At 66.2% G+C, this 18454-nt stretch overlaps 1 protein-coding gene across 4 annotated transcripts; it reads right to left on the bottom strand.

Annotated features, from left to right (window-relative positions):
* Positions 1–1896: 1896 nt before the first annotated feature.
* On the bottom strand, positions 1897–16964 carry TNNT3 (troponin T3, fast skeletal type). 4 transcript variants are annotated; one of them, XM_090292718.1, is made up of 17 exons: positions 16880–16964; positions 14131–14162; positions 14024–14037; positions 13610–13627; positions 12607–12624; positions 12426–12440; positions 11766–11777; positions 11539–11553; positions 9185–9203; positions 6626–6671; positions 5964–6080; positions 5795–5872; positions 5557–5670; positions 5332–5441; positions 5073–5163; positions 4150–4190; positions 1897–2122 (listed from the first exon to the last, which is right to left on the bottom strand). In XM_090292718.1, exons 2-17 carry the CDS (start codon positions 14145–14147, stop codon positions 2068–2070), a joined length of 780 nt encoding a protein of 259 aa, XP_090148844.1. In that variant the 5' UTR covers positions 14148–14162; positions 16880–16964; the 3' UTR covers positions 1897–2067. The 4 variants fall into 4 exon arrangements, with proteins under 4 accessions (XP_090148844.1, XP_090148819.1, XP_090148826.1 ...); XM_090292693.1 differs by lacking the exons at positions 4150–4190; positions 16880–16964 and adding an exon at positions 3489–3529; XM_090292700.1 differs by lacking the exons at positions 11766–11777; positions 16880–16964.
* Positions 16965–18454: the final 1490 nt, after the last annotated feature.

Here is an 18454-nt window from a genome sequence, read left to right as displayed (position 1 = left end):
GAACTCTGAGTGCCTTTTGGGGGGGAGCTGTTTAACTGCTGGTTCAGCGTCTCACCGGGAAAGCATTCCGTCCAAGTTCCCTGCTTCCCTAACGGCCGACGCAGTGAGGCCCAACCGCCTGGCAGCTAGCCGTGCCACCCAGTTCCCAAGGCCACTGTCATAACGTTGCTGTGCTCCCCCCATGCCCCCGAGCTGCCGTTTCCTCCCAGCACCGTCTTGTCATGCGCCCCTCTTCGTCCTGAGGGCGGCGTCTCCCCTTCCCCGTCAAGGACCGCAGTGTTAGCTCTTCTGCAGAATCCATGTTTGACTTGATCTCATCCATGTGTTTCTTTTTCAGTCGTCTTCTCCTTCCTACTTGCCTGCTGCTCTCTTTCTTTGTTTGAGGTCCTTGTCTCTTTGTCTGATTTCCTGCGTTGGATGTGGAACTTGTGAAAACCTGGGGCCCTTCCCCCTGCCCGTTGGCATCCGGGCCGTCTCTGCGAGGGCTGTTTGGCCCGCGGCGAGCGCGGTGTCGCGACCTGGTGTGAATGACCCTCCCTGATTTCCGCTCCGATTTCCCCTCTGACCCAGGATCTCTCCAGCCTGCCGTCTGGTGCTCCTGAACATCTACTCCTCAGCGCGTTCCTCTGGTTCTGACATGGCTTCTGAAGGGTGACCGCGCCCGGCATCTTCCTGAGAGCCTCCAACCTGCTCCCCGTCCTGGTCCTCGTCCCCACGCCGCCCACGCACACCGCGGCAGGGCACCCTGTCCACACCAGCAGTCGGGCCCCCGTGGCCCCGGACCCTCCTGACCTCGCAGTGACTGTCCCGCACTCTGATCCCAGCCTGTGTGTTCTCCCCGTGGCTCTGCCATTTGCCATTAAAACTCACATTATCTGAACATGCACAGCCCCGGTGAGCTGCCTCTCAGTCCCATGGGCAGGGCAGCCTCTGCCTCCTGCCCGTTCTGTGCTGCTCGGCCGCCTCGTCCCCACGGGGCAGCGGGCCCTGCCCTTTGCCGTAGCTGAGCTGTGTCTCTGCACCCCCGCGGCTGAGGGCTCCGGCCACTCTGTGTGCCTACGCCCCTGGCTTGTAGCCCCGGGTGGGGGCAGAGGCCGTGTGTGCTTGTGGGGTGTGTGTGGGGGGCTGTCCCCTCGCAGGATGCAGGGCTTGGAGGGAGCACGTGTGGGTGTTGGGGTGCTTGCACGTGCGCCCTGCTTGTGGGGGCCCGCCCGCCCCCCTCTCCCCACACCGCCTTCCTGGAGGGCTGCTCTGGGCTCAGGAGCTTCCTCTGTGAATACCTGGCTGTGCGAGGCTCTGCGTCTTGATCCAATTTTTCTGATTTATATTTTCCATAATTCTGTTGGGTCAGGAGTTTCAAATTTATGACACAGTGTGCACTGTGTTCTCTTATAACAGAGCGTCTGTCTGCTGGCGGCTCACTCCGAAACGTGCTCTCCGCCGCTTTCCCCTGCACGGTGGGGCCCCCCGAGAGCCGCAGGCTGCGCCCCCCTCCTGGCCCTGGCTCCCCCTGCCCCCACGTTTCTGGGGGACGTTTGTAAGGTCTCCCACTGTGCGCCAGGCCCCTCCTCCCACACCCCCTTCCTTAGCAAAGCACACTAGCACCCAGCCGGCCTCAGAGCTGACCCAGGGGCCCGGGGGGTTCCCGCAGGGACGGAGGAGCCCGGCTGGCGGTGTGCGGGCGGAAGGACAGGGCAAAGGGGCTTCGAGGGGCGGGATCCGCTGGCAGAGCGAAGCGGGGCACCCCCGGCCCAGCGGCCACAGCAGAGCTGGGCCACCCAGAGCCGGGCTGAGCCCTGAGGAGAACACCACGTGCCCTGGGCCCTCGGGGCTCCTGCCCACTGCTCACTGCCCCCCACGTCCCCCCACTGCCCACAAGCCAACGCACGCCTGGTAGAGGGGAGTCTGACAGCTTTATTCACAGACCCCAGGGGGTGGGGGCAGTGAGGACAGAGACATGAGGGGTGCTCGGGAGTTGGCCTTCCACCCGCAGACCCGGGGGCCAGGTGCCCCGATGGGGGCTGCACCGCCGTGTGCTCTCCGCTTCGGGGGGACTCTCTGGCTGCTTTACTTCCAGCGCCCACCGACCTTGCCCTTGGCTGTGGCCCCAGCCTTCTTGCTGCTGCAGATGGAAAGCAAGTTGTTCTTGAGTGATGCCCCGTCCCCTCCCCGTCCCCAGCGGACCCCCGGCCCTCACAGCTCTGCCGGCCAGGCTGTTCCGAGGGCAAGGGGTCCGGCATGGCCCTGAGGTTCCCAGTGCCCATTCTCGGCCCCGTCCAAGAAGCAGCGACTCACCTGCACCTGGCCTGGCTGGGCCCGGGTGGCCTTGTGCTGAGGGTTAGTGTGGTTAGGGGTGGGGGGCTGGCACAGCGTGCGGGGGACACCCTCCCTCCCTGCCTGCCCGGGGGCCCTGCTGAGGGCCGACCCTGAGCCCGCCGGGTCCCAGGCTCCTGGCTTGGCGGCCACTCTGGTCCTTCACTCCGAGCGGCAGTCCTGGCCCTGGGCTTCGGGACTGAGGAGGCCTCTGCCTTTCTCCCGAGTTTTGGTCCCTTGGCCACCAGTTAGAGCTGGACCCTGAGGTCAGGAGGTCACCATCCCGGGGGTGGCGGCGCTCAGGGGTCTGCCCTTGTGTCTGAGGCCTCCTGCCCACCAGCCAGCCAGGGGCAAGCTGGGCGCTGGGTGAGCAGCGCGAGGACCAGGGCTGGGGGCCCAGAGGCTGCCTTCCTGGACAGCGGGCCGGGGCAGACCAGGCGGTGCCCAAGGCTGAAGTGTCCTGTGTCCTGAGGAGCCAGCCCAGGGGTTCTTACACGTGTGTGCTCACGCACATGCACGCACACACGCACACGCGCGCATGCACACGCGTGCATACACATGCGCACGCGCACACACACCCTGCCAAATGGCCAGCTCCTGCGGCCTGCCCCAGCCCCTGCCCCGCACAATGGAGCCAGGGAGGAGGCCCGTCCCAGGGAGCAGCAAGGAGGCAGAGAAAAGCCTTCACCTTCGCAACTCCTAGCCCTCCTGGGGCCGCTGTACGCCCTGGAGTGGGACCACCCGGGGACACAGCTTGGAGACAAAGCCCAGAGCAGGGGCCCCAGGCCCAGGGGTGAACACTGGCTTCCCTGGGAGCTCATCTCACAGGCGGGGGTTCACCACCCTGAGGAACTGAGGGCACGGAGGGCCTGGGGACAGATGAGGCCCAGGACTCCTCCATCCCTGCCCTAGGTCACCTTTGAAGTGACGCACGGCTCCAGTGTCCAGGCTGCCTTTGCTAGGCTGCCCAGAACGACCCCCAGCCTCCTCCTGGGCTCTGGGTGGCGTGGGAAGGGGCTGTCGCATGGCCGGCGGTTAGTCCTGTTACCGCTCCGCAAGGGCCGGCTGCTGCTGGGACCGGCGGAAACTGCCGGACCCTGAGTGGAGCAGGGCAGCCGTCCCCTTGGTGCCCGGTGCCCGGCGCAGAGCGAGGGGCGGGCGGGCGGGCTACTCACTGCTTCTGCGCCTGGTCGATGCGGCTCCTGAGGTTGGTGATCTGTGAACAACATGGGAGACTCACGGTGACGCGGCCCGGCAAGGCCAGGCTGGGCGTGGGCCGGCACGCTCCTCCTCACCGCCGGCCTCCTCTGCGACCCTGGCACGCCTCGGCGCCACGCGAGGACCTCTCGCTCCCTTACTGTGTCCTGACTCCTCTGGCCGGAGGACACCGTCCCCTGGCCCTCGGGCTGTGCGTCTGACTTACTGTCGGGCCGTGAACAGAGCAGCTCCGCAGCTGACCACTTACCTTCCAGCCGGCTGAGGATGTGGGCGGGGGGCGCGGACGGAGCGGAGGCTCGTGCACCGAGCCCCTGACTCTGGCGGCTGTTGAGCTCAGAGCCACCGTCCGTCCCTGGCCCAGCTGTTCCCCACTGCTGACTGCCCGGAGGGGGCTCAGGGAGGACAAGGCCCCTCCCCGCCTGCCAACAAGGCAGGCAGGTCAGCCTCGGTCCAGATTGCAGGCAGCGGGGAGGAGCGAGGGCCAGAGGAGAGGGGCCAGGCCCCGTCACCTCCGCGCTCCCTGCCACCACATCCTCCACGACTCCGGGCTTGGCCATGCGTGAGGCTCACCGTGCACCGCACACCACGAGCCCTGCCGGGGTGGACCCAGCTACTTACAACTTGGCCAGCATCTCCACTCTGGCCCGGGCTGTCATGATCTGGAAAGACCAAGACGGTTACAGGGCTGGTGGGTAGCTGAGGCCCGGGCCAGGACCCCCGTGGGCCGAGCCCCGTGTGTCAGGAGGCAGAGGGCTGGCCTGGCTGTGAGCCTGAAGCCCATTCATGTAGGCCAGCCCGGCCCAGGAGCGTCAGGAGAGGACCGTGAGGGCCCCGCGCCTGAGTCCTGCTGGCCTGGGGATGGCCTGGGAGGGGTCTTGTGGTCCTCCTTCTGTTAGAGGGGAGGAAACTGAGGCCCAGCCGGACAGGCGACTTGCCCAGGGGCACAGGCTCCTGAGAGAGAGCCAGGATCCACCTGGCTGTTGGTTCTGGTCCCCCAAAACCTACTTGTCAGTGACTAGCAGGGGTGGCTGTGTGGCCTGCCTCACTCTGGGACCCTGGGAGGATGAGGGGCAGCCCCCAGGCCTGTGACGGCAAGGCTGGCGGCGGCCGGGTTTGCGAGGGCAGGTTAGTCCCCGGGACCGGCACCCGCCCCGGGGCCCTGGCTGCTGCTCTGACCGGCGAGCCCCTCTCAGGCAACTCCAGACGGCCACCCTCCGGAGGGGCACAGTCGCAGCTCCCAGCGCCAGCTGTGGGGCGGGGCGGACGGCACCCAGCCCAGGGGCTCTGGGGAAGCAGCTGTCTCAGGGTCCGTGTGGTTGGGGCTTCGGCTTGCAGAGACAGTGAAACCCGGTGCCCCCCGGGGGTGGGCTCGTGACACCAAGGATTCTGTAAAAGCCCCAGGCGATTCAGAAGCAGGGCCCAAGTCCTCTGCCTGCTGCCCCCTTGGAGCAGGCGCTGCCGGCTGCGGGCGCGGAGGCGGGCCTGGAGGGGCAGACTCAGTGCGGGGGCCAGGGCCCGGGGCCCGAGGTGCGTGTACTCACGTCGTACTTCTGACGCTTGAGCTTCTCCGAAAACTCGAACTTGTCGGTCTCCAGTTGGTACAGGGTGTCCCACAGCTCCTTGGCCTTGTCCCTGTGAAGTGGCAAAGGTCAGACTCGCCCCGGCACCCGCAGTCCTCTTCCGTCAGCCCCCGAGAGCCGGCCGCAGCGACATCAGAGGCCCTGTGGCTGGCGGATTCGGGAGCCCCCCCCCCCCCCCCCCCGCCGCCAGCGGCTGCCCCAGGTCCAGGGCCCAGCGCACCTCAGCTTGTCCTCGCTGAGGTGGTCGATGTTGAGCGGCTTGCGTCTCTCGGCCAGAACCTTCTTCTTCATCTCCCGGGCTGTCTGCTTCTTGCCTCTCTTCTGATCAGCCTGCGGGGACAGAGCGGAGGGGCCTGGCCTCAGGAGGGGACGGCGCCGGCCCAGTCCGAAGTCTGGAACGCGGCGGCGCAGACAGAGGCCGGGCGGCCCCGGGCCCCGGGCCCACCTTGGCCAGGTAACTGCTGTACGTGGCGCCCATGGAGGACAGAGCCTTCTTCTTCTTCATGTCGTCCTCGGCCCGCCGCTTGGCATCCTCCTCCTCCCTCCGGGCCTTCTCCTCCTGTTGAGACCCCCCAGGACCCCAAGGTCTCTGTCAGGTGGGCCCTGCCGGGAGCAGGCAGGGCCAGGAGCAGGGCACATGTGGGGGCCCGCGGACAGGGCGCAGGCCCAGGGCGGGGCCTCACCGCCAGCCTGTTCTGACGCTCCCGCTCCTTCTCGGCCCGGATCCGCTGCTGCTCCGCTCGCTCTGCGCGGCGCTTCTCCTGCGGCCGGAGGGGTGGGTCGGTGGGTCCGGCCTGGCCAGCGCCGGCCCTCAGAGAGCGAGCCCCGGCCCCCTCCCGCTGCCCCACGCACGATCCTCTCCTTCAGCGCGATCAGCTCCTCCTCCTCCTTCTTCCGCGCCTCAAAGTGGCTGTCGATGAGGGCCTGCAGTTCCATGAGGTCCTTGTTCTGGCGCTTCTTCTGGATGTCCTGGGGGTGCAGGGGCCCGTTGGTCCCCGCCCGCCCCGCCCTTCGCCCTCCTGCCCCCCGGCCTCCAGCACAGCAGCCCTGGCTCCTCTGGCCGCCATGACAGCTGGCAGGGGCAGGGGGTCCCTGAGTCACAGGGCAGGGACAGTGCCCCCCACCCTGTGGGTGAACCATCAAGGTCCTGGGATGGACTAGCTCCGACTAGGTCCTGTCACTGTCCTCAGAGATGTCCTGCCTGAGCCAGGCAGAGAGGAAACTGGTGAGCAAGGGAGTGTGCTGGAGAGACAATTGGATGGAGTGGAGGACGGGCGGGTGGGTGGATGGAGGGTGATGGGTGGGGGGTTGGAGGGTGGGTGACTGTGAGTGCATGGGTGTGGGGTAGCAGGGTGGCCGCGTGGAGGGGCAGGAGGGGATGCGAGGGGAGCAGCTTCCTCGGGCCCAGGGCTGCGGTGAGGCAGAATCGCCTGGGACCAGGCAGCCCCGCTCTGGACGCTGGGGCCTGGGGTCCCGGGGCTGGGGGCACGTGGCTCCAGGCTCCACAAACTTACATCGAAGTCTACTTTCTCCCCTTCCGGGATCTTAGGGGCGGTGAGTCTGAAGGAGAGAGAGAAGCTCGTGAGCAGAGACAGTGGGGGCCCCAGCGGGAGAGCTGGCCCTCCCAGCCCCTTGCCCTGGCGCCTGGCTGAGCCCACTGCCTGCCCTTGGTTCTTATCAGACGTGTGACCCGCGGTCCCCAGGGCGGCTTGGCCCCCTCAAGAAGGTTTCGGTCTCTTTGTGTCCCTCTGTGCCACCCTCTGGACACCTCAAGGGCACCCCTGCGTGTCCCTCAAACAAACAAAGGGCACAGGCATCAGGCCCGAGGCGGCCCGGCAGGAGTGGCCCCCTTGACCCCTTGAATCTTTCCTTCTGGGGACCCAGAGGAAGGGGGCTGGGTGGAAAGCTGTGCGAAGAAGAAACGAGCCCCCCCGCTCTGGCCAGGCAGCCTGTGGCGTCCCCTCCCCCTCCCCCAATGCATTCCAGATGGAGCGAAGAGTTAAAACGACAACCGTGATTTTTTAAAACAAGCCTTAGAAAAAAGTGGGACTGAGTATCGATCAAACTGCTGGACGGGGAGAGGGTTTCTGAGCTCAGAAGGCCCCGCCAGGGAACCAGCGCCAGATGAGTGCATGCAAATGAGAAACGTATGTGTGTGCAAAGAGGCAGAAATGGAACGGGGGTGGGGGGCGCCCAACCCCGGCTAGAAAAATATTTTCAGCAAACACAGAGCAGACTTATATCCTTATGCAAACGGATGATTAAGAAAACAGAGAGCTGCCCGCGTTAGATGAATGGGCAGAGGCCATAAGCCGCCGATTCTCAGAGAAGAAAGAGCGCCAGTCCACCCGCGGGGGGGAGGTCTGCTTGCAGTAATCGCAGGAATGCGAGGCCAGCAGCCCCGAGAGGCCCCTTCCCATCCATCAGCGCGGCTCCCCGGGCGAGGCGGTGAGGGGCGCAGACCCGCTCCCGACCGCGGAGGAGACCGCGCTGGCACGCCCCGCGCAGAAAGCCGTTTGGCAGGAATGTCAAAAGCCTTAAGAGCGTTCATACTCTTTGACCCATTAATTCCAGTTCTGGGAATGCGGCCTAGGGAAATAACCCGAGAGACAGAAAATGCTTTCCACCCAGCGTTATTTATGATAGTAAAATATTGGGGAGAGCCAGCGCGTCCTGCACTGGAGAACGGTTAGGAAAATTAGGGTTTGTCCGATGGATGGAACATTATGTGGCCATTCAAAATATTTAAGAAGACTATGTAAAAACATGGAAAAATACTTATGAATGGTGCTACATTTTTAAAAAGCAGCATTCAAGGTTGTATAGACAGTCCGGGGTTTGAAAAACAGCTCAGGGTTTCAGTCTTTTTTTCTGAGCCCAATGCATGGAAAGGGGAGGAAGAAATAAGCCTTTTTATTTCTCCCCTTTCCTGCAGCCTGGCTGGCTGGGTGGGAGTTATAGATGAGTTTTTTTTTCTTCTTCAGGGCACTTTTATGTATTTTCCAAATTTTCTTTAATGAGGTGTTTTATTTTCATAATGAAAACACAAACATTTTTTTTAAACGTAGAAAATATCTCGTGATCCGGCAGCTTTACTTAAAATTGCTGACAAATAAAGTGGCAGGGATGGAAATGTGCTGGCTCTGCTGCCTGGAGCCCCCGGCCCGCCCCAAGGGCGCCACGGGCGTGGGCGAGTCTGAAATTCCACCCCGTGCAGAGCACACGCAGGCACGGACGTGCGGAGGCGGCGGGGCCCAGGCACGTACCGCGAGCTGCGGGCTTAAGTGCTTATCTCTGACAGAGGAGTCAGAACACTTGGATTAGAGCCACATCCCTGAGATCTCACAGCCGCCATCCACAAGGGAGAGACCCTCCGCCCAGGCTGCTGGCTCCCACCCCAGGGGCTGGGGGGCCCCGGGGCAGTGACAGCCTCCAGAGCCTGGGCCTGCTCTAGCTGTTGCTCTGAAGTGGGTTTCAGGGACCCGAACCTCCTCCCACCGAGCCCACTTTTGGGTCTCTTTCCAATCCAGGGCCCTGGGAGACCCCACAACACAGGGTGAGCATGAGAGGACAAGTGGGGGCTATAGGGCCACGCTCTCTTTCTCTCTGCCCCTTCTCCCCACAACTCCCAGTCCCCCTTCCTTCCTTGGCCCGTAGCCTTCTCCTGCAGGAAGCCCTCCTTGCCTGTACTGGGTGACCCAGGGTGGAGCCACACCTAACTGGACCTCCAGAGTCCGTCTGTCTGTCCCCGGGGTCTGGTCCCCGCCTGTGGGGGGGTGGCACTGGCTGCCCCCAATAATTCTCACAAAATGCCTTCATCAGTTATCGAGAATTATAAACTCCAAACCGAGGAGCGCAGAAGTGTCCCCTTTCTCTCGGGGCGTGGGTGCCAGCTCCTGCCCACAGAGCCGAAACGCAGAGTCTTCCTCGGGGCGTCCAGGCCCCAGCCCCGGGGATGCTGGTTTCCTGGGTGACCTTGGTTCCCGTCCAGCCCGCACCCTCGGCTCTGCCTCCACACACACCTGGCCCCCCTGATGCCCCGCCATCCAGCCCTGCCCGGGCCCCCCACTCACTTGGGTCTTGGCTTCTCCTCTGGTCACCACAGTGCCGGCCAGTAGGGAGGGGGGAGAGAGAGACCACATGAGACTGGGGGCCCACTCCTGTCCACGTGCCCCTGGGGCCCCCCCAGCTGGGGTCTGGCTGGGCTCCGGCCCTCAGGGCCACCTGCTCCCCCTCTGACCCACCAGGACAAGAGGGTCCTGTCCCCACTTGGGGCCTGCAGAAGTCTCTGTAGGGTCCAAGGAGAGCTCAGGGCGGGGGAACAGGACAGAAGGAGGCAGGGGGTTTTGAGGGGGCCGACAGGGAAGCCCAGAGAGCTGGAGGGAAGGAGGGGGCTGGACGAAGCAGGAGCCAGCCGGACGGCAGGGGCAGAGATGGGCGCAGAGCAGGGCAGCGGGCCTCTGCCGCCCAGGCGCCCGGTCTGCAGGCCTGTCCCATGACCACCCCCTAGACCCCCTAGGCCTGGCGGAAGCTTGGAGGGGACAGCGCCTGTGAAGCCCCACAGTGGAGCCTGTGGCAATGGCCATGCCGAGCAGCCCGCCCTGTCCCTCGGAGAGGGGTGGGTGGGAAGCCAACACGGCGGAGCGGGCGGCAGAAAAGCGCGTCCCCTCCCCTCACGGGCGCCAGAGCAGAGGACCCTCGGCCCTTTCTTACCTTCCTCATCCTCCCGCTCCTCTGCGGTGTCTTCTGGGCACAAGCACACATGCAAGAGAAAAGCCAGCCAGCGAGGCCGCAGGAGCTTTGGCAGCTGGGGACGCACGGACCCCCGTCCCCTGGGCGGGCGGGCCTGGACCTCACTTGTGCCTTCCACTAGGGGCCAGAGATGTGCTGCCTGGGGAGGGGGTGCGGGCGGCGGGTGTGGCCACGCTGGGGGCCCGGGGGTCCCGGAGGCATCGTGGCAGGAGGCCTGTGGGGACCGGAAGCCGGCTCCCTCCAGTCTTTCCTCTGGGGCTGGCAAGGCCCACCTTGGAAAGACGAGACCCTCCCCAGTGTTGCGGCCCTGGAGTGGGGGTGGGCAGTCCTGGGGGCTCGGCTTCTGGGTTCCGCAGGGTCGAAACCCGGTGGGTCTAGAGCAATGAGGCCCAGAAAGCCTGTCTGTGCGTGGGCCCGTGGGAGCCTTGCTGGGGACAGCCTGGGGGGCCACGGGGCCTGGGCCTGCTCGTGCCCGGCCCTCTGCTCCTGCCGGGCAGCCCCCCACCGGCACTGACAAGGCAGAGCTGCCCAGCTGAGAAGCACCCTCAGGCCCCTGGGCTCCTCTCTGTGCACTTGGCAGTGACCGGCAGGCCCCCTGGGCTGGGGAGGTGGGGGCCCCGCCTGTGTGTGCACCCCGCCCCTGCTGCTGGGCCACTCGGGCTGCTTAGGCACTGGCCAGCGGCCCTTCGCGGGTGGGCCTGACCCCACCTGCAGCCAGCACCCAGGGCCTGGGCGGCAAGTGGGAAGCTGAGGGTGCGGGGGGGTGGGGGGCCGGGAGCAGGGAGTTGGTCACGGGAGGGCAACTGGCTTGGTGAGGGACGGAAATGGGTTCCCGGACACCTGGATCTCTGCGGGGCCGGGGGGGTCTGGGCGGGAGCAGGGGGCAGGCCAAGAGCTGGCGGGAGAGCAGCCATGCGGCAAAGCGCCCCCACGCAGCGGGCAGCAGCGGCCTGGCACCCCCGTCTCCTGTCTGTCTGTCTGCATCGGGGCTGGTTCAGGTGGCCTGCTGCCCTGGCAGCTCCTAGAGGCCGGGTCCCTGGACGCCTCTGTCTGCTCTGCTGCCACCCACTCTCCCTTTGTCTCACAGGGAAGGGGAGACTGTTCTGGGGTCCCACTTGGGGTTCAGGCCCAGCCGGGAGGCCCCTTGCAGCCCACCGAGGAGCCGTGTGAGTGGAAGGAGCTGACTTGAGCCTGCAGCTCCCTCCCTGCAGCGGGGGCTCCTCACGCCCAGGCTCGTCTGGCGTCTGGCTCTGACCCCCGTGATGGGTGGGCCGCTTGCTTGTTTGCACGCGAGGCCCCTGGCTGGCCTGGTGCCGCCGTCCCCACCTTGGGCCTCCCTCGCCCCCCCTCCCTCCTCACTTCCCCTCTCCAGCTTGCTATCTGGGGCAGGGCGTGGGCCTCTTGCCCGGCTTCTCCTCTGCTCTTCTGCACCCCACCCTGGTGGGCCCAGAGGGTCTAAGTGGGCCCCGCACCCACCTCCCAAGGCCAGCACCCCCAGTTCCTGCTGGGGGCAGCCAGGAGGACGCCTGCACCCCATCAGCCAGCCCTGCCGGAGCCAGCACCCCGGGCCTAACCTGTCCCCGCTCTGTCCCAGCCCACAGCAGAGGGGCCAGAGTCACACGGGCAGGCAGGGAGGAAACGAGCAGGGCTCGACCTCGGGACAGGGGCAGCCTACCTTCTTGGACCTCCTCTGCAGTGGCAGCGCATGTGGGGAGAGAGGGAGAGAGGCGGCTGTGACCCCGAGGCCGAGACAGGGTGGGGGCCGTGCCCGACGGGGACGGGGTCGGGACCGCACAGGGAGGGGGCCACGCGGCTTCCGTGCCTTCGGCGCCGGGCTCCGGCTCCACCCGCACACGGCCACGTGCGCATGAGCGCCACCGGGACCGAGGTCACGGCACATACCTGGTTCAGGAGCTTGGCGGGTTAAGAAGGGCACAGAACATGAGGCAAGGGCGCGTGTCAGAGGTCAGAGGAGAAGGGGTCCGAGGTTAATGGACGCAGCCAGTCCACCGGGAGGGAGGGTCAGGGGCCGAGGCCGAGGGCAGCATGCGGGAGGGGAGCAGCGCTTGGTCAGAGTTGGCCCCGGGGGCTGTCGTGCCCCGGTGCTGTCCCTGTTCGTAACCTCAGGGCGTGGGGGACATCAGGGTCCCACCTGTCCCCAGTCCCTGGGAGGATGTCCGTGCCACCAGGGGGGCTGGAAGGAACCAGGGACCCCCCCTCGGAGGCCCAGCTGCAGGGGCTGCTCCTCCATCGCCCCCCGCTCACCTCCGATCTGGTCTGGGGCCCTGACCCTGCTGAGGGGCTCTCAGTGACCCAACCTGGGGTCAGGACTCCTTTCGGGGTTCAAGAAGCCAGGCCTTGTCTCTCTCCTGGCCCAGCAGACCCCAGTGGCCCGTCTATGGCTGTGGCGGGAAGCATCCAGCGCTCAGGGTACCCCCAGTCTGGGCAAGCATTGGCCGGGTTAGTGGGTTATGTGGGGGCCCCTTGGCTGGCTGGTGCCTGGCTGAGTCCGGTTCCTCACCCCCACCCCCACATGGGGCCAGAAGTCCTGTGTGTTCATACCTTCTTCCTGGACTTCTGCAGGCAGAGGGGCGCCCAGGGCAGGAGAGAGGAGAGAGGAGAGGGTTAGGCTGGAGCAGACTGCACATCACGGGCGGGCGGGGGGTCAGAGTGAGGGCCAGCGTCGGCGGGGCAGATGGGGTGGAAGGGCTGTAGGCCGGGACCCTGGACCCCACTTACGTACCTTCCTCCTGAGCCTCCTCTGAGCCGGAGCAGCAGAGAGCAGGACGGAGAGAGGAAGAAGGGGGCCGTTAGCGGGGCAGGCTGGGGTAGCGGGGAAAGGAGGCCAGGGTGGCTGCTGGGGCCGGGGGTCAGGGGCCTGGGCCTCAACCCTGCCTCTGCAGACCCACCTCTCCCCTGCCCCCTGCCTGGGACCTGCCGCCGGCCCCAGCACCACAGTCTGGCTGAGACAGGGGACAAAACCCATGTGTCGTAAGAGGGCGCGGACCCGGGAGAAAGTCGGTGTGGGCCGGGCGACATCCGGGTCTGCTAGAAGGTGGCGGTGACCCTGTGAGTGTCTTGGAGGAACCTTATGCAGGGAACCCTGGCCACCGGCTGCACGGCCACATGGCCTTCCCAGGACAGGCATGGCTCCCAGAACCACGTTTCCCGCTCAAAGTCTTTCCTCCTTTGCAGCAGAGAGAGGAATGTTTTGCCACGTTGTTAGGGGAGCCAAGTGTTTTCAAAATATTTTCAAAACATAGCACCCAGAGGCCTCACAGGACAGCCTTGCCTGGTGAGGTGCGTGGAAGGGGTTCCGGAGGGCCTCCCGCCCAGGCCTGAGAACCACCTCGCCGCACGGTTCCCAGGTGCGCCCGCCCGGGCCGGCCTGCAGGTTCCCACGGATGCCCGGGCGGCACGAGGGCGGGGCTGGCCCGAGGTCACACGGTGCGCGGGGAAGGGGCCCAGAAGGAGAGACGGGCAGGGCCGGCACAGCCAGGCCCCCGCATTAATGAGGGTGACAGTGTTAGTGACCAAGTCCCGGCTAACTGCACACAGCACGGCCGCGAGGAGGGCGAGGGATTAATGAGGGTTAATGAGCGTTTGTCTATTAATCGGTTACGGAGATGGCAGGCTGGCCGTGACAGCCGATGGGAATTAATGGTGAGGAAGGGGGTCGGTTAATTGCCGAGCTCCGGATGGAACCGGACCGGAGAGGGCCCGTTCGGGGGAGGCCGCACACTCACCTTCCTCCTCACACTGCTCTGCTCGGGGAAAAAAGAAAGGGCAGGCGTGTGTTAGCGGGGCACCCCTGGCCCGGCCCGGAAGCGAGCAGGGCCGGCATCCTCGCGCCCAGAGGAGGCCACTGGTGCCAGAGGGTGCCAAAGTGCTGGCCACAGCGCTGGCTTTCAGGGGGTGTCTGAGACCCCAGGGGCCCCTGTCCCATTGGGGAGCGCGGCAGAGAGTGGTCGGGGCGGGTGAACAGGGCTGGGCTCAGACGTGACCTTGGAGAAGGAGGAGGCCGCAGGCGTGAGGAGCCCATGGAGCTGGGCACCGCGGGGGCTTCCAGCCGGGGGTCCCCGAGGAGAGCCGCGCTGTCGGCTGTGGGACAAGGACCTCCGCAAAGGGCCATGCAGAGCGGGGGCAGCTTTGACACTTACCCTCTACCTGTTCACTGCGGGGGAGAGAGAGGGGGCGGGTGAGGGGCTTTGGCTCAGCCTGGGGCGTCTCGCAAGCACAGCTGCGGCCCACCCACAGCGCTACTCACACTTCCTCGTCAGACATGGCGGCGGGCTGTTCCTGCGGGGGTGGGGGGGCAAGAGCTGAGTGAGGGGCTGGCTTGGTCCCCAGGGGTTGGAATGGGTGGGAGGGGGACGTGCGAGGGAGCAGCTGTGGCCGGGGAGGAGGCCCCTTCCCGCACATGAGGCCTCTTCTGGAGGCCCCAGCCTCCCAGCGGCCCCCTCCCTTCCTGCCCTGGCTCCAGCCTGAAGCCTGGAGACTCGGAGGCGGACGGGGTGTGGGAAAGTGGCTGCGTGGCCCCCCGCCCAGGCGCTCATGTTCTCCCCAGTGCTCCCCGAGGAGGGTCGTGCACGTCCGGGCCAGTGAGGCCGTCCAGGCTGCCCTGGACCCAGCCCAAGGCCTGCTCTGGCTGACTTCAATCTGCTCTTGGTGGTCTCCGCCCTCGGGCCGAGGTGGGGGCTCCCTGGGCTTCCCGCCCTATCATCCCAACGAGAGCCCCGAGCTCCCTTCTCTGACCAGCGTGTTCCTGTGAGGACCCACATTCTCTCTCCAGCGTCCCGGGGTCCCCTGCGTGTCCCCACCTCCCAAACCACAGGAGCGTCCAAGCTGCTCCCCTGTCTGTCCCCCATCCCACCAGGCAGCAGCCTGAGCCCCGAGCTCGTGGGGACAGACCGGGGCCGCTGTCCTACGTGCGCCCCCCTCCCCACACGTGTTCTGCAGAACTTAGCGGACACCCTGTTCCGCCAGCCCCTCTCCTCCCCCGCCCGCTTTCCCAGGCCCTGTGCATGCTCTTGAATTTGTCAACGTCTGCGGGAGGCTCCGTGCCGGGGCTGCACGGGCCCAGGTGCGGCCGGCGCCGGGCCAGCGGGCTCGAGGGCTGTTTTCCGGCCGCCCCCCGCACCCGAGGCGGCCGGGCCCTGGGAACGCCTGCAGCGCCTGCGTGATTGCTGGCTGGGGGCTTCGCACACCCAAGCCTCTGACAACACGTTACAGATCATTTGGAGACAATCGTTACAGCGCCCCAGGGAGCGCTCTGTAAGAAAAACACGCGTTCATCATCGAAAAATGCGTCCACGTTGCATTGCTACGGTGGGAGCAGTTCTGCAAAGCCTCGGTCAAGAATGTTGATTTTCCCAGAGCAATTCAAGATCCATGCACCATTAACCAGCAGAGCTCCGCGGCCCCTCCCGGCAGCCTCCCCAGCCCCGGGGTCTCTTCCCGGACTCTGCTGCCCCCCGAGTCACGGCCTCCAGCCTCGTCTACAGCAGGGCTCTCGTGGTGCCCCTGAACCCCCCGGCCCCGGGCTGCATGCCTTGTCCCTGAGACCACTTGCTGGAGGGTCAGCGAGAGCCCAGGCCTCGCCTGCTGTGACCACCACTCACCCTGGCCGGGCCTGTCACCTGTGTGCCTCCTCGGGAGGGGGCGACCGTGGCCTGAGCCCAGGATGGGTTATTTTTAAGGAGGCAGTGGCAGCTGAGGTGTCCAGAAATAGGCACCCAAATCGGCCAAGACTCCTCTACCCAGAAACCCAAGACGGTGGGAGGGGGGCTGCGGGGCAGCTGCAGGCTCAGGTCTTGGCCAGGACAGCCCCACTCCATGCCACCCGCAACCCCTAGGTCTCCCAGGCTGGCCCAGGCTCCTCCGGCCTTCCGGGCGGAAGTCCGAGGGGCACCCAGAAGGGTTCCTGAGCCCCGGGCAGGGTGCCCCAGGGGTCCCTTGCAATGTGAGGCAGCAAGGGCTCCCTCTCCAAGTGAGGAAACTGAGGCCCCTCCAGGCTCCTGCTCCTCTGTCCGGAGAAGTGCTGACAGTGACCCCCCCAGGGCTGCTCTGTGCCCCTCACCTCCTGTCCGACGGGGAGAGGCTAAGGATGGGGTGTGCTTGGGGGCAGGGGATGGCATTTTGGCAGCTGGGAGGGAAACCAGCTGTCCTTCCAGTGTCCTGCCCTCATGGGCGGGGGCAGTGGGAACAGAGCTGTGGGGTCAGCCTTCCTTGGGGCTCACACCCTCTTTCCCAGGTGACAAGACACAGTGGGGTGGGGGCGGGGCAGCAGGAGGCTCTGCCATGCCCAGGCTGTGGACCCCAGACCACTGCCCCCCTGCTCAGCCCGTCCCATCTGGCAGACGCTCCTTGCCCATCTCCTCCCAGGACAGACGAGGGCACCCTCGAGGGAGCGGGCAGCTGGGCGCCCGGTCTGGGTGACGTCAGGCAGGACAGCGGGGGCATCGGGCCCGGGCTGTGGGCAGGGCCCCTCACACGGCTTTTGGGCAAGCAGGACAGCGGCCGGGCACCCGCCTTCCTCGGTCCTGCCCCACCCTCCGCTCACTGCCCCATCCACTCCTGTCCTTGACTCTCGGCCCCAGCCCCTGCCCCGGCACCCGCTCCCCAAGCAAAGAGGTTGAGTCCCAGCCGGGGTCTTCGTCTGTTCAAATGGCGGCCTTGGAGGCCGTGGCCACTGGGCAGCCCCACGGAGGAGCCTGGGGGTGCCCCCTTCTGGCCCCTTCGTCTCCAGCCCTGGGGCGGCCCCTCGCCACACCTCCAGCCCTTCCCAAGGGCCTCGCCCTCCTCCGTGGGCCCCCGCGGCCCCCGTGTCTTCTGCGTCACCGTGCTGTTCAGAGGACATCAGCCCCGCATGCAAGCCCCCAGCGCCTGGGGTTCCTGGGACGGCTTCCTGGCCTCTCCCAGCCGCCATGCTTAGAACTGAGACGCGTGGAGCTAGGCGTCCAGGACCCGAGGGGCGCCTGCCCAGCCCCCGGCCGGCCGCTGAAGGCCATACCCACCTGCGGCTGAGTCGGGAGGAAGGGCTGGAGCTCCCTGTGGCCAGGACCAGCTCAGACACTGCCCTCCCGGGCGCGCACCCTCGTGTTATAGTGACATTCGATCTTTCCCAGCTGCCCCTGGCGGGGGGCGGGGTGGCCGGGGCTGTGCCCTCACGGCCCCTTACCAAGTATAGGAATAGCTGAGGAGGAGGCCCAAGGAGCTGAGGCCGGGGGGCGCGTCTGCTGCGGGGACCAGGTCCACACCCCCCCCCCCTGGCGGTGTCAGCTTCTATTTTTACCCCCCAACAGCGGGCACATTCTTGAGGATTGAGGAGGATGAGGGAAGGTATTGGATGGCCCAGGGACACAGCAAAAGTCCTCCTTGGGCCATCCTGGTGTGGAGGTCCCCAGAGCTCGAGTCCCAAGTCCCCCAGCCCCACTACCCCTCCGTCTGAGGGGCACACTCTGCCCAGAAAGGGGGGTCGCCCTTTAATCCAAGGAAGTGGCCAGGACTGGGAGACCCCCCCATGCAGCGAGGACTGCGAGGGCCCAGCCAGGCCGCCGTCCCAGCTGAGAAGCGTGGAAGCCGGTCCTGGTCCTCCGGGTGGACACGCCGGGTGGGCAGGCAGGATGCACGGGCAAGAGCGAGGAGTCCTGCCGCTGGGGCCAGCGTCTCGCCCCGTGGCCGGTGCCTCCTCAGGCCAGGGACCGCCCCTCTGCCGTCAGCCAGAGCTCCCAGCTCGGGGGTCCCAGCCCTTCAGGCCTCTCCCCCCACTCACAGTGCACGTGGCCACATGCCCGTGGATCCGCCCGGCCTTTCTTTTTAGACATCCTGCTGGGACCTCCCATGGTCCCCATTCTGACCAGTGAGGCCAAGAGCTCCATGGCCCTGACCCTTGAGTTGGGTAAACTGAGGCACGGAGTGGGTTGAGACTCCCTGGGCCCAGCAGAGGGGCCAGCCGGGCACAGACAGTGGGGTGTGTGGAACAGCCTCACCCAGAGCAACAGCTGGGGGGCCGGCACCCGGAGCAGGCACGGGTCCCGGGCGACTCCCAGGAGGCCCCTGCCCTCTGCGCCTTGGAGTCGGAGTCTCAGGATGGCTGGCCGGAGGCGCTTAGGCCCCGGCACCACCCCTGCTCTGGGTGCTCAGAGCTTTCTGGAAGGTTCTTGTTGCACCTCACCTAATCCTTCCCAGTGGGGATAAGGCCACAAGGGCCCAAACAGGCGGGGACATGCCCGTGGTCACAGCGTGGGGCCCCTCGCCTGCCCCCTGTCCCAAGTGATCCCGAGACCAGAGCTGCCTGCACCCTCCTGGTCAGAGCCCGGGACCCCTTGGCCTGACACCTGCCCACTACCGTCCAGGCCCTTGGGTGGGCTGGGGTTTGGCGGGTCACACGCAGCCCTGAGCCTGGGTCCACTCAGACTCCCTTTCTGCCAACGGGCTCCCTGTAGGGCTGCTGCGTGGCTCCTGGGGCCGCCCTGCCTGTTTCCCCCATGGTGGGGGTTAGGTACCTTCTCGGCGGGCTTTTCTTGATCTGTTAACAAGAACCCCAGGACCCCCAAACACTCAGAGACAGAGACACACATGGGGACAGC

This window comes from Furipterus horrens, unplaced genomic scaffold (assembly GCF_987537825.1).
Source record: "Furipterus horrens unplaced genomic scaffold, mFurHor1.1.pri manual_scaffold_2, whole genome shotgun sequence".
NCBI lineage: Eukaryota > Metazoa > Chordata > Mammalia > Chiroptera > Furipteridae > Furipterus > Furipterus horrens.
This window is presented reverse-complemented; position numbering and strand designations above follow the sequence as displayed.